Source organism: Egretta garzetta, unplaced genomic scaffold (assembly GCF_000687185.1).
Source record: "Egretta garzetta isolate BGI_Z169 unplaced genomic scaffold, ASM68718v1 scaffold465, whole genome shotgun sequence".
Taxonomy (NCBI): Eukaryota; Metazoa; Chordata; class Aves; order Pelecaniformes; family Ardeidae; genus Egretta; species Egretta garzetta.
The window spans coordinates 1,519,485-1,533,747 of record NW_009259680.1 but is presented as its reverse complement, the minus strand read 5'-3'; the positions used below and the strand labels follow the sequence as shown (position 1 = coordinate 1,533,747).

The 14,263-nt window shown below is 38.5% G+C and overlaps 1 protein-coding gene across 3 annotated transcripts; it reads right to left on the bottom strand.

The window, feature by feature from the left end:
• On the bottom strand, window positions 1-14,192 carry SLC35A5 (solute carrier family 35 member A5). Of its 3 annotated transcripts, XM_035894031.1 has the most exons (7): window positions 14,172-14,192; window positions 13,385-13,537; window positions 12,586-12,684; window positions 8,681-8,814; window positions 5,481-5,548; window positions 3,356-4,151; window positions 1-2,053 (listed from the first exon to the last, which is right to left on the bottom strand). In XM_035894031.1, exons 2-7 carry the CDS (start codon window positions 13,512-13,514, stop codon window positions 1,985-1,987), a joined length of 1,296 nt encoding a protein of 431 aa, XP_035749924.1. In that variant the 5' UTR covers window positions 13,515-13,537; window positions 14,172-14,192; the 3' UTR covers window positions 1-1,984. The 3 variants fall into 3 exon arrangements, with proteins under 3 accessions (XP_035749924.1, XP_035749925.1, XP_009636831.1); XM_009638536.2 differs by lacking the exons at window positions 12,586-12,684; window positions 13,385-13,537; window positions 14,172-14,192 and adding exons at window positions 10,510-10,608; window positions 11,416-11,564 and having other exon boundaries at window positions 2-2,053; XM_035894032.1 differs by lacking the exons at window positions 8,681-8,814; window positions 12,586-12,684; window positions 13,385-13,537; window positions 14,172-14,192 and adding an exon at window positions 10,510-10,592.
• Between the last annotated feature and the right edge of the window lie 71 nt (window positions 14,193-14,263).

Below are 14,263 nucleotides of genomic sequence, written 5' to 3'. Positions count from 1 at the left end.
AAACCACGTTTCTGGAATGTACATTGAAATATGCTTTCGTATTTATTCCATACAGATGCAAACATGTAGGATTCCTTTTGTTGAAATGGCCTACTGTAGAAGCACAATGAGGTCAGCTGTAAAAGATTTTTCAACCACAACAGTAATTTCACTTTGTACAGTTAATATATGCTAGAAAAAGTTAATACTGCTGGAAAAATGTAAGAAATGAGAATAATAATTTTAGATCATAGTTTATAACTTGACAGTCATTGGCCACGTATGGAAACAGGCTGCCCCTCTTGAAGGATCAATGACAGGAGGAATGTTAATTAATATAGCCATGAGCCATCAATACAGTATGCATAAGTAAGCTGCTAAAGCCTGGAAACAGGATGACTGAGAGGAACAAAGGCACGACTGTCTTCAGTCCAGAGAGAAACGCATCACTAACTGATTACTATACACTGTGGTATGAGGCTTTGACACTGAACTCATTGCTTATCTTCTTAAGAATTCTTTTGACAGTATCTTTCAGCTATGAAAGATGCATTTTTGAAGGGAGGAAATTATAAACCAACATCTTCTCCACTGTTCTGAGAGAAGAGGCTTTAGGAACATACCAGGAATCTCTTATCTGCATGCCTATTCCCCTCCCCCTTCTAAAATCCTCTGAATTATTTGGAACCTATTTTTCATCTCACTCAAAATACAATCCAGCAGACGCCTCAACAGCGATTCTGAGATCACTATGCCTGCCACTCTGCAGAATGATACCTCTCTCTACAAAATGAATGCAAGACCTTATCAGTCTGACAGGGCGGAGCAACACCAAATGATACTACCACCTGTACCCTCCTGCTCAGTGTTCCAGATGTCGAAGGGCATCACTATAGCTGCATAATATTTGTTTTCAGATAGTGGCCTCAGTGCAAACTAAGCCTCTGCACATAGCTTTTCTAAACACAAAAAAGACCCTGTGATGCATTCATACTGTGTAACATTTCTGTTTTATTCAAGCTCTTTCAAAGTTAGGCCACATAAGTTGCATGTAAAATTCACTATCTGCTACAAAGGCATTCCAGATTTCCATTTCCCCAGACACTGGGAGACAGGCACCCAACAGTCTCACACTGAAAATGTGAGGAGGACTAGTGGCTGAAGTCAGTGAAATCTATTCTGCTCTCAGTCACATCACAGAAAATCAGAAAGAAAGGACTCCACAGGAGTCAGTATAGAGTTACACTGATGTAAAAACAGGAATGAAGACAGAATTAAGACCACTCAAACTCAAATCACACTCTAGAGATCTGCCAGTTTGAAGGATTAACATATCCTTAACCCAAATAATATGATTTATTATACATTCTCAAGAGAAAGTCTGATGAGGTCAATTCAGAGGGACTCTCTTACTCAGCTAGGGATACGTCAATCTGAATTGCCAAAATACAATAAAACAGTCGATATGCCTCATTATTTATGAGGTTATTAGTTACATCTTAAGTCCTGAAAAGAAAATTTACTGGAGCATTTGCACATTGGAAGATGCAGCAAAAACATTAATCAACATTCATCACACTCTGCAAGGTGGAGAACAGTTTCATCTCTGCTTTGCTAACCAAGGAATTCATACAGAAAGTTGCAGTGACTCAGAACAGTCAACCAAAGCGGTGAAAGGCATGTGGTTAAGAGTCCAGGACTGCCTTCCACAATGCAGCACGTCACCCAGACCACTGAGTCCACCATCCAAGCCTCCTCTTGTTTGCATCAGTTACAAATTTTGGTTTTTTCAGCAGATTTTGAAGTCCTGATTTACATGGACAGAAAGAGGAAATACAACTCTCCATATACATGGCTTGAATGTTTTCCTTATCCACCTCTCACATCCAGCCCCAAAACAGTCTCAATTGCTCTGCAAGTGGGGAAAAACGGCCCTTCTCTATGTTAATAAAACATTAACATTCTCTCACTATGAGTAATAGCATTCCTCCAAGTCAGCCTCATGCTAGAGGGAATCTTCGTCTGTATCGATGTCACTGCTAGGTTTGTTCAATCTCTCAAATTCTTCTCCATCCTACAGTAACCAGAAGCAAAAGAGAACAATGTGAGCAAAAGTTATCTTGTTATTAATACAAAAAAAAAAAAAGAAAAAAAGAAGAGAAAAAAGAAGAAAAAGAGAAAAAAAAGAAGAAGAAAAAGAGAAAAAAAAGAAGAAGAAAAAGAGAAAAAAGAAGAAGAGAGAAAAGAAGAAGAAGAAAGAGAGAAAAAAAGAAGAAAAAGAGAAAAAAAAAAAAGAAGAAAAAAGTTTATTTTGAAGGCATCACTTATATAAAATCAAGAGCCTGTAATTTAAATCTCTTACCAGTGTGTTACAATCTTGTTCTAGGATATACATGCTCATAAAAAACATCCCCTGTATCAACATTTTTTAGTGACTCGCTCCCTAAACCAGCCTGATGAAGGCATCAGGAAGCCTGCTCACATAGTGCTATTTGGTTTTACCACAGCTGATCAATCCAAGTGCTAAAACAGATAATGCCTGGTATACCAAAAATATGAGATTTTGTGTTATTTACTGCTTGTTAAACAACCACCTAAAAAGGCACCATGTGTGATTTCTGAAAAACACCTCTCTCAAATGTACTGTTTCTTAGAATTAAATGGAGATGGCACACTCTGCCGGTTGCAACGTGTATTACAGAACATAGCTGTACATGAAGACTAGGAGCACACAGATATTAACCCTTCTGCTTTAGATTGACTGCTCAGCTCAACTGAATGACGTATCTAAGAGCAAGCCCTCCCTGGCATGTTCTAGTTAACTGGATTACTATTCACATTAGGACAAAAAACACTGACGGGTCTGGAGGAAATGTTTTGCAAGGAAAAAAAAAGTGTTAAAACTCTGTATTTAAACATTACCTTTTTGTCTTCAGGTATCTTTGACTGTTAATGTAGAAAGAATCTTAACATCAAATATATTAACTTCTTCATGATGTGGGCTCAGCTACACAGATTTATAGGTACTACTTAAGTACAATTATTTCCCAGGCATCCATTCCAATTTCTGGATGCCCAGGGCCAGTAAAATACATTGGTTAAAAAGGTTTCAGGAGAGGATTTGTACAAAGCTAAAGTTGCTCACAGGACTGTCTATAGTCACAGGAGGAAAGCAATACTTACCTAGGCTTCATGAATTGCAAAAGTGGAATATGCAAAGCAATACCCAATGAATTTAAAAAAAATTAAGAAATACCGAGGAGTTTTGGTATTTGAGGGATGAGTCCAGTCACATGCAAAATGAATCTTCCAAACATTCCATAGCATAAATGGAAGAAAATTGAAACTAGAGGAGACAAGTACTGAAAAGCCTTACCCCACTTGACCTCTCCCATGCATCTCCTTTAACAAGTTTGCCCCTTTCCCCCAGAGTGGCATATTCCAGGCCTCTTGGTTTACTGGCATTATAGATGAATATGGAGAGAAGCACTACAGGAGCTTCCAAAAAGAATTCTACAGAAGGCCTGAAGTCAAAGATGACGAAAGAGACTGTGGTGATGATGACAGTGGTGATCTGAGCAGTCATAACATGGAACATATTGTCTCGGAACTTCAAGATGAAGGCTACAGAGAGCCCCAGGAAAGCTGTGACAAATATGAGAGCCACCGAGAAGATGTTGTGCCCATAAAAGAAGCCACAATTCCCTATCTGCCTCCGGTCCTTAGCCCGCAGCCCCAGCATAAGCCCATTGAACAGCACCCCAAAGGCATAGAGTTTGCTGTTCTGCGTGAAGATGCTTTCAGCCTGCTGATCCCCATCTTTCAAGATCTTTTCATTGTAGATGTTAGCCAGGGCAGAAATGAAACACTGCACTAGAATTAGCAGATGGCCCAGGCTGAGACGGAGAGGTTTCAATGCTCCTGCCATGGTACTGGTGACATTCCACTGGAAGCTGGGAAGGAAACTTGGTGCTACGCAGCTGCCTTTTTCCAGGCATGCTTCCTCAGGTCCAGCATAGAGAAGGCAGTGGTTAGATGGACTAAAAAACATATTGTGATGGAATCCGTGTGCAGCCAAGCTTTGCTGATGGCCTCCAGTTCCCAGAGTCAGGGCAACGATGGACAGGAATAAAATCACCAGAGATGCCCACTGTACCCAAGAGAGTTTTCGCCTAGGAGTAGACAAAAAAAGCCACCAACTTTAGAAACACAGTGGCACAAATTACATGACAGGAGAACAAGCTCTACAAAACACAAAGACGTCACAGATAAGGAGACAGAGACAGGCGCAAAGAAAAATCTTGGCTTTTCAGAATTGACAGTGAAATGCCAAAATGCAACATGCTTTTCTGTGGCAAGGGGGGCCCAGCCTGGTGATCACAGAAATACAAAATGGAGTATTCTGTAGAGTTAATTTAAGGAAAGTCTTTCAAGATCATTTTAGTACTAGATACTGATTGCCTGACAACTTAAAAGCAACTTTTGTCTCCAGGGGAACACAGGTCTGATGGATAAAAAGAAATCACAGACATTCAAATAATTACCCTCTTACTTTGGTAAACTTTCACTACATTTCACTTTTCCCCCATGATTTCACACCCTTTTCTAGTATTTTATAATGGTAAATCATATAAATCTATTAACGTAATTTATAAGACTGTTAGAACTATTTATACTATTTTTTTACTCAAGCAAAGCCTGTTTATCTTGGGGAAAATCAGAAATTAGGAAGATTAAGCAAACTGTGAGATCACAAGAGACAAAATTAAACAGAGAAAAGCATTTCAAGTCTGACTATCAGACACTCTTTTGGTATATATATGAAAAAGCATCTTTTTGCCTGTAGAAAAGGCATCCTTGTTCCACGTTCAACACAAGTGACTTTTTGAGTAGTGTGTGGTTAAAACCTATTTCCTTGTCAGTCTTTTCTGAATTTAAATCCCACAATAAAGAGCACAAATCAGGTGAAGGAGAACACATAGCACAGAGAGTTGTCACATGGATAATGAAGAAGGGACATATAATTACTTTTTAAAACATACTATGCATTTGACCAGAAACACATCAGGGCTGGTACAATATTACCAAAGTCACCTCTACCTTTCACTCTTACATATCTCATCCCCTCTTGTTAGATTACATTTACATTCAATTAAGAATTACAACAGACTGGAAAGAAGTACTGCTAATCATGAAATATGAGATTTAATGTACAAATAAAAGTACCCAAATCTTAATTCTGACCATCCTACAACTATATAATCATGATTTCAGTTGTTTTCTATTACAACTGTCCAAATGTGTAAAGATATATAGGGACTCCTAATAAGCTATTATATCCTACACAATCAGATGCAGAAAACAAAGCCATCTCTCCAAGTTGCTATAGCCACAAGAAAACAGAATTACTGTTCTCATCAAAGAGAAAGAAGGTATCCTTAACTTCTTCATCAAGGCTATGAAGACATAAAATTTCATTTACTTTAGTAAATACTACTTACTTTAGCACTATCCTGAAGAGAAGAGCTGTTGTTATAATGACAAAATTTGAGAAGAGTACAGCCATTGCCTAGAAAGAAAAGAAGGGGAACAGTTATACTCCAGACATAGTGTGGACCTCAAAAGCCCACTGATTTCAAGTGTTCACCTTTCTGCAAGGTGCCAGAGTGAAAAGCAGCATCCTGGTACTGAACCTTCTTCCTTACCCATGTGGGAGAAAAACACGTCCCTAAAATGACATTCAAGTTTCATTTTGAAATCTCAGGCAAACCACAGAGCCAAAGTTCTACTGTAGTGGGGGAAAGCTGTACCGAAACAAAGATGTGAGAAAACCAATCCCGTGGAAAAATTACTTAAAAAAGAAAACAGTTTAGTTTTCTGTCAGATCAGTTCCCCAGCCAGGCTGACCAAATACAGCTGTCAGCACACAGGTGGAAGTTGCTCCAAAATGAAAATAAGAAAGGAATAGGGGAAGGTGAGGCTGCTTCTGGCTGCACAGTGCCAGCTTGCAGCATTCATGAAACCCCAGACTTAGGCAAGGCACTTGCAGAAAATAAACTTCTTGCATGTCAAGCGCATTTTGTATCAAAGGTAAGGTGGTGCTCAGCTTGAATTTTCAAGACTGCAACTGTACTAAAAAGTTCACCTGTTTCAAAGTACAACTGAAGAAAACTCTAAAGCTCCTATCTAAATTGGGAACAGCTGAAGAAAAATGACAGTGCCTGAAACCACGGCCATTATCCCAAGTTGCAAACTTCTTGTGGCAAGGATTGTCATCTTCATCTCTGTATTAGAAACTCTATACTGGGACACTGGACCAAGAGGCAGCTCTTTTTAGGCACTGCAGTTACTGCTGAAGATCAGAATTTACCAGCACCAGCGGGGAAAAAAGGCTCTTCTGGGGGCAAGGGGGTGTTTCCCAAATTGTGATTTATCCAGAACTGTCCTATGCAGTCAGTAAACGTACAAAAACCTAGGCATCTGAGCCCTTTCCTCCAATTCAGCCTTAGAGTGAGATCACTTTTTTAGACAATTTTACACAAAAACATATATGGCTTCAGAAGTACAAACCACAGACTTTATACTGAACTTTCTCATCTGCATTTCCACGTTCCCAATCCTGCAATAGCTGAGCTGTTTTCATTTATCAGAGGAAAAGCACAGGCCCTTTCCCCATTACCTTAGTTCTACTCTATTCCAACATACTATCTGCTGAATAATATATCTCATGAAACAGCACAACACAGGGTCTGAAGTAAGCTGAAGACTGACACATGAGATACCTGCCTAAGAAATCACAGCTTAATTTTCTGCTTTGCAAGATTACAACTCAATAAATATTCATGTTAGGTGAACACTGTATAAGGAGAAAAATATTGAATAAACAAGTGAATCTGGAACTAGCAGAAAACAGAAAAAAGAGGCTTGATGCAAAATATACAAGTGTTCCATGTATACTCTGGTTTTACTTCACAGTCAAAGCCCTCCATCCAACATCACTGGTAACAATACGAGAAAAATCTACATCAGGATAATTACAAGGAATTAATTTTCAGTTGCTTTGTTCTCTGAGGCCTCAAAGGGCCTCTGTCCTAGATGCGAAGGAATAAGAAAAAAATTTACCAAAGATCACCGTGCTACTAACTTATATGTCACAAACAAAATAAGTCTTATCACTAGGAAATGCTAGCTGCTAAAGAGTATCCATAGTTAGAGCTGAAGCTTCAAGCAAAACAATCTCGCCAAAACAACTCTATACTTCAAGCAACTGCTCACCCAGGTACTACTTAGTCCCAAACCTACTTAGTTTTTAAAGTCATACAAAACCAAGTTCAGTCAGATATGGCCACCTTCTCTCAAGCATCTTGCCTCCACCTTTTCACTTTCATAGTCTTGTACATTGTCAAGGTATTCTGTCTTACAGCTATATAGTTATCACTTTTAATACTTGTTTACCATGATGATGTTACAATTTCAGCTAACCCTCATAAAATATATCCAGTTAAAAGGTGTAAGACACTAAGAGTTCTAAAAAAGAGGAATCTTAAAGCACATGTTCTGAGGGGAGAGAGACAGGGCAAGGGTGTGTGTGTGTGTGTAAAATATAAAAGCTGTGCATTTTACAAAATATGACCTTAACTGAGCCAAATCAAATTGCTTAAGAAAGCAAGTGTTTATGTAACCTCCTAAACATCAGGCTTTGCTATTGCAAACATTATAGCTGAATTTCCTTTCTAATGAAAAAAAACCAAAACCAAAACAAAAAAAAACCAAACACCAAAAAAGCCCCACACAACAAACCACAGGACCAAACACCTGTGCATGTTATTTTAAGATAACAAACTCTTGATTTTAATTAGATTTTTCCAGACAGGTCCTATTCTAGGCTCCAGTCTGTCCCTGACAGAAACGTACACCTAAAAGGACAATATTTGAAAGAGAAATTCTGAAAGAGAAAGAACAGGAATATTTATACTTATTTTTAATGTCAAACTGGCAGCCACAGTATTTTATAGCAAGCAGTAACCATCTGTTTCCATCTAACTTCAAACAGACTCTGAACCAATAAGCATGAAATAAAAGAAAGCACAAAAACTGTACTAGTTCCTGAGCATATGTAGATTCATGCAAAAGGCTGAATGTAGCTAGAAGAAAGTACCTATTAAATTTTGTGCTTAAACATAACTAATAAAAAATTAAGAGTCACGTAGTTTTCTTCCTCCCCTCCTCAGTTCCTATTACACTTACTCCCTTCATTGGATTACATTTACTCACTTTTCTTTGGAGACAGTGAGGAAAGAAAACAAGTAATCATGTGACGTCACATACATAAAGCGGTAGAAGCCGCACAAAAAAGTGCAGCTCAAATACTAACAACATGAGCAAATGCATTGAAAGAGAAATACAGAGTTGATGAAACCAAAGGAGAGAAAGCACCAAAAACCCGCCTTAAGTACTTAAGCAATTCAGCCTACCTCTAAATCACTTTGGATGGAGAAAATCCAGAGACTCCCTTCTGCTGAGAGCTGTACCACACTGACCAGTGGGCAAGAGAATGGGAAGGTCTGGCTGGTCAGGTAACAAATCATTCTTTTACCTGCAAATCTTGTCTTGCCAGTGTTACAGCTCTGGATAGCCTAAGGGCAATGTTACCTATCACTAAGACATTAGAAGATACTTTATTCAGTATATGTATACTTACTGGCTGGAGGTAGGACAGTACGTAGAAGACAATCAAGTTATCCAAAAAATAAAGAAAGGCAGGAATTGACCATTTCATGGAATTACAAAAATTCTTCCAGGAAAGACATTCAAAGGGATGATCCAAACAACCCTCTGAAAGGAAAAGATATCAGTAAGAAGGACATCTTTCTTATTATCAGAAAACTCATTCCCTTTTAACGGAATAGGTACTACTGTTCTGTTTTCAGGAACACTGTTGGACTGAAAAAAATAAGGTACCACAGCTCCCTGGCAACACAGAGGACAAATCCAGGGCAGAACACACAGCTACAGCAGCAATCCTGTGTCTACAGGTATTCATCTCCTTGCTTCAGCACAGAAAGCATCAAGGAACCTTTTACCCGCATCAGAGTATTAGTCCACCAGGAGCAAAAATTCAATTGTCAACCATTCTTTGAGGGCCCAAAAGCACCCCAAAGTCCACACACAATAGCAACTACCTTACTGGGTATGATTGTCTGATGATTATCGGTCAAATCTAGAAATGAAACAATGATACAGACAGTGGATTTGTTCATGTAGCACCCAAAGAGCTTCCAGTAATGTCAGAAATGCAAAATAAACCAGCACTCAGTATCTGTAGCACACAGCACATGAGCTGGGTAAAAAGAGAACATCTAGGAAGAAGGAAGAAAGAAAGGACAAGGCACAAAGAATGACACTTACTTAGGTATTCAGGGCTCAATTTAGGAGCAAGACTGTGATAAACCTTAGATTACTCTAGAGTTGGTGACAGAAGTACTTTGTTGGCACAGATTTAAGACTACACAATGTTATCTAATCCTCTTCTGAACCACCGACACATTGAGTTCAGCAAAACTCAGACATATGGAACAAAAAGAAAAAGAAACAAAAAAGGGAAGAAAGAAAGAAAGAAAGAAAGAAAAAACAAAAAACCCCATGTAATCAGCAGTAGCCAAAGATGGCAAACACTGGCTGAATATATCTAGTCTTAGGTGTATCTGTACTAAATGGTGGAGGTAAAACTTTCATCAGCTTGCCAGAGCCATGGCTGTTATATGGAGAAGTGGACGAAACCAGCAGTTCAATTTAACACGAGTCTCCAGTGCCCGATATCCTCTTCCAATTTAAATGTCCGTCCTCTACCATTTTGAAATGCTATGAAGTTAACCTCTCATCCTTTTTGTACCGGGACAGAAAAACCACGAAAGAAAAAAAAAAATAGCCTGCAATACAAAACCAGTAGCTAGTGAAGCCTGACACTGCTTTTCCTGAACAGCAGCCCCAAGATTTGTCTTCACAACAAAGCTACCTTGAATTACAACATAGATATGTTACTTCTGACACAAATACCACTACACACACACAAAAGCCCCTTCAGTGGAAGGTGGTGGTGCTTTTAAATAAAAATGGTCAGAAGAAGAGAACAAAAAGGCCAATACGTGCAATTTATAAGCTTCTCTTCAGTCATGACTTCACAGCGAGGCAACTCTTATTATCCTAGCACAATGCTGTGTTAAAATTCTGAAAATATTAGAATGTGTCTTCATTACACTTTCTGATTCAACTTACCTGTCCCCATTGCAGCTACCATACACACAAGTGAAGAACATCTGAATTTAAAGCACAACGTTGACTTATAAAAGTAAAGTTTAGTTATAATTCTGCATGAAAGAGACAAATTTCAGTGAACCTTACTAGCAGGACCTATTCCATACTACTAAACGTGAATCTATCATAAAAAAAACACCAACAAAAAAAGGGATTTGAAGTACAGCAAATCTTAGAAGTCAACACATTTTACTTATTTTAAACATAGGTACTTACCTTTTTTCTTAACCCATAGTGCCAATACCACACACAGGACCAGTTTTACTACTTCAGAACATATGTTCACTGTTGTAGGCAGGTAATCGTATTTGCTATCTGTGGAATTCAGGAAATCATAGAGTACACAATCAGATTCTGTCTCCTGAGTTCATAATTACAGCAAAAAACTATTTTAAACCCTCCAGTCAGAATTTTAGCCACTTTCCATAAATGTAAAAGGCTACGTCAGCATTTTCATTATAAATATTCCAATTTTTATGATATACAACTTTCTGAATGGCCTTTTTTTCTGGGTTGAAATCTTTCTTCATTAGGTTCCAGTTTACAGTAGAACTTGTTGGAAGAACTCAAGATCGCTGTTTTAAAAAAATTTAAAAGTGGGAATGTTTCCCCCAACAGCAATATGCTATTTTTTCCTCTCACAAAAAATGGCTTCCAGGATGACACAGCCTTCTTATAGGAGTGTATCTTTTCTTTGTTAGCATATTTTGCTAATAGTTGGCAAAAGGAGAAGCATAGGAATGCTAGCCAGTTATAGCATACCCACTATGATACCACTTTTCTTCTAAGCCTGTTGCAAGACAAATATTTCAGTCAACACACTTACCACCAATAGTGCTTACACAACAACTCAGTCTTTGAAAATCATATATAAAATCATTCACTGCCTCATCTTTTAAGGGTGACTCTCCACATGGATCGTACACCTTGCAACCCAAATTATCATTTTATGTTAGACTATAGAGAGATTTTCCAGTACAGAAATGCATGCCACTATGTATAAAACAGAACGTTTATGCTAAGAACTCTGCAGGTGGAGAACTAGGCTTTTGGGAATCCATTTTACCCCAAATATCAACTCTTTCTTATTTGAGGTATATTATGTTTATTGCCCAACAGCACCTTCATTGGCAGAATACTTCATCAGGAGAATTCGACTTGAGCCCAACGCAATAAACACTCCTCCCAGCAGAAAGGTATAGATGGTTGTCTTGGAGCAAAACACAAATCGACTACAGCACTTGGCCTTCATTCTGCTGTCTTGCTGTCAATGCCCTTTGGACGACAAGATGAAAATACACTATAAAGAGTACTTCCAGAAACTGGTTAAACAAGGTGAAACCTGTGCATTTTAGTGCTTTGTGTTATTTTATGCAAAGATGCTTACATCACAGGAAAAACCCCATGTAATCAGCAGTAGCCAAAGATGGCAAACACTGGCTGAATATATCTAGTCTTAGGTGTATCTGTACTAAATGGTGGAGGTAAAACTTTCATCAGCTTGCCAGAGCCATGGCTGTTATATGGAGAAGTGGACGAAACCAGCAGTTCAATTTAACACGAGTCTCCAGTGCCCGATATCCTCTTCCAATTTAAATGTCCGTCCTCTACCATTTTGAAATGCTATGAAGTTAACCTCTCATCCTTTTTGTACCGGGACAGAAAAACCACGAAAGAAAAAAAAAAATAGCCTGCAATACAAAACCAGTAGCTAGTGAAGCCTGACACTGCTTTTCCTGAACAGCAGCCCCAAGATTTGTCTTCACAACAAAGCTACCTTGAATTACAACATAGATATGTTACTTCTGACACAAATACCACTACACACACACAAAAGCCCCTTCAGTGGAAGGTGGTGGTGCTTTTAAATAAAAATGGTCAGAAGAAGAGAACAAAAAGGCCAATACGTGCAATTTATAAGCTTCTCTTCAGTCATGACTTCACAGCGAGGCAACTCTTATTATCCTAGCACAATGCTGTGTTAAAATTCTGAAAATATTAGAATGTGTCTTCATTACACTTTCTGATTCAACTTACCTGTCCCCATTGCAGCTACCATACACACAAGTGAAGAACATCTGAATTTAAAGCACAACGTTGACTTATAAAAGTAAAGTTTAGTTATAATTCTGCATGAAAGAGACAAATTTCAGTGAACCTTACTAGCAGGACCTATTCCATACTACTAAACGTGAATCTATCATAAAAAAAACACCAACAAAAAAAGGGATTTGAAGTACAGCAAATCTTAGAAGTCAACACATTTTACTTATTTTAAACATAGGTACTTACCTTTTTTCTTAACCCATAGTGCCAATACCACACACAGGACCAGTTTTACTACTTCAGAACATATGTTCACTGTTGTAGGCAGGTAATCGTATTTGCTATCTGTGGAATTCAGGAAATCATAGAGTACACAATCAGATTCTGTCTCCTGAGTTCATAATTACAGCAAAAAACTATTTTAAACCCTCCAGTCAGAATTTTAGCCACTTTCCATAAATGTAAAAGGCTACGTCAGCATTTTCATTATAAATATTCCAATTTTTATGATATACAACTTTCTGAATGGCCTTTTTTTCTGGGTTGAAATCTTTCTTCATTAGGTTCCAGTTTACAGTAGAACTTGTTGGAAGAACTCAAGATCGCTGTTTTAAAAAAATTTAAAAGTGGGAATGTTTCCCCCAACAGCAATATGCTATTTTTTCGCTAGCCAGTTATAGCATACCCACTATGATACCACTTTTCTTCTAAGCCTGTTGCAAGACAAATATTTCAGTCAACACACTTACCACCAATAGTGCTTACACAACAACTCAGTCTTTGAAAATCATATATAAAATCATTCACTGCCTCATCTTTTAAGGGTGACTCTCCACATGGATCGTACACCTTGCAACCCAAATTATCATTTTATGTTAGACTATAGAGAGATTTTCCAGTACAGAAATGCATGCCACTATGTATAAAACAGAACGTTTATGCTAAGAACTCTGCAGGTGGAGAACTAGGCTTTTGGGAATCCATTTTACCCCAAATATCAACTCTTTCTTATTTGAGGTATATTATGTTTATTGCCCAACAGCACCTTCATTGGCAGAATACTTCATCAGGAGAATTCGACTTGAGCCCAACGCAATAAACACTCCTCCCAGCAGAAAGGTATAGATGGTTGTCTTGGAGCAAAACACAAATCGACTACAGCACTTGGCCTTCATTCTGCTGTCTTGCTGTCAATGCCCTTTGGACGACAAGATGAAAATACACTATAAAGAGTACTTCCAGAAACTGGTTAAACAAGGTGAAACCTGTGCATTTTAGTGCTTTGTGTTATTTTATGCAAAGATGCTTACATCACAGGCCATGTGCTCATTCTGCAGTTATCATTTTTTTATTTAAAAAAAAAAAAAAAAAGAGGGAAGGATATGCTATGAGGACCAGCAAAGGGATGAACAGTGTATACACAGTGACTCAGAAGGTGGCACAAAGAAGCCAACTTGTCAGCAGAGTACATCTATGGAATTCCGATTAGCTAAAAGGATTAAATAAATTACGTGTTTATTTTTTCTTCAACATTTTTAAAAGCGCTCTCGTTCCCAATTCCAGCAAGGAAAAGTTTTACAGCTGTGGAACGAGAGCAAGATCACAGAAATGGCCTCAAGTTGTGCCAGGGGAGGTTTAGACTGCATATTAGGCAAAGTTTCTTCACTGGAAATGTTATCAGGCACTGGAACGGGTTGCCCAGGGAACTGGTTGAGTTCCCATCCCTGGAGGTATTTAAAAGATGGGTAGGGGAGGTGCTTAGGGCCATGGTTTCGTTTTAGATGATCTTAAGGGTCTTTACCAACCAAATAATTCTATGACCTGGGACTTACTCAGCATCAGCTTGTGCCCAGGAGGGAGGGGAGGAACACGGACTGCTGGAGGCAGAGCCTGAACTGTCCCTCTGTTCTCTGTCTCCAGCGCT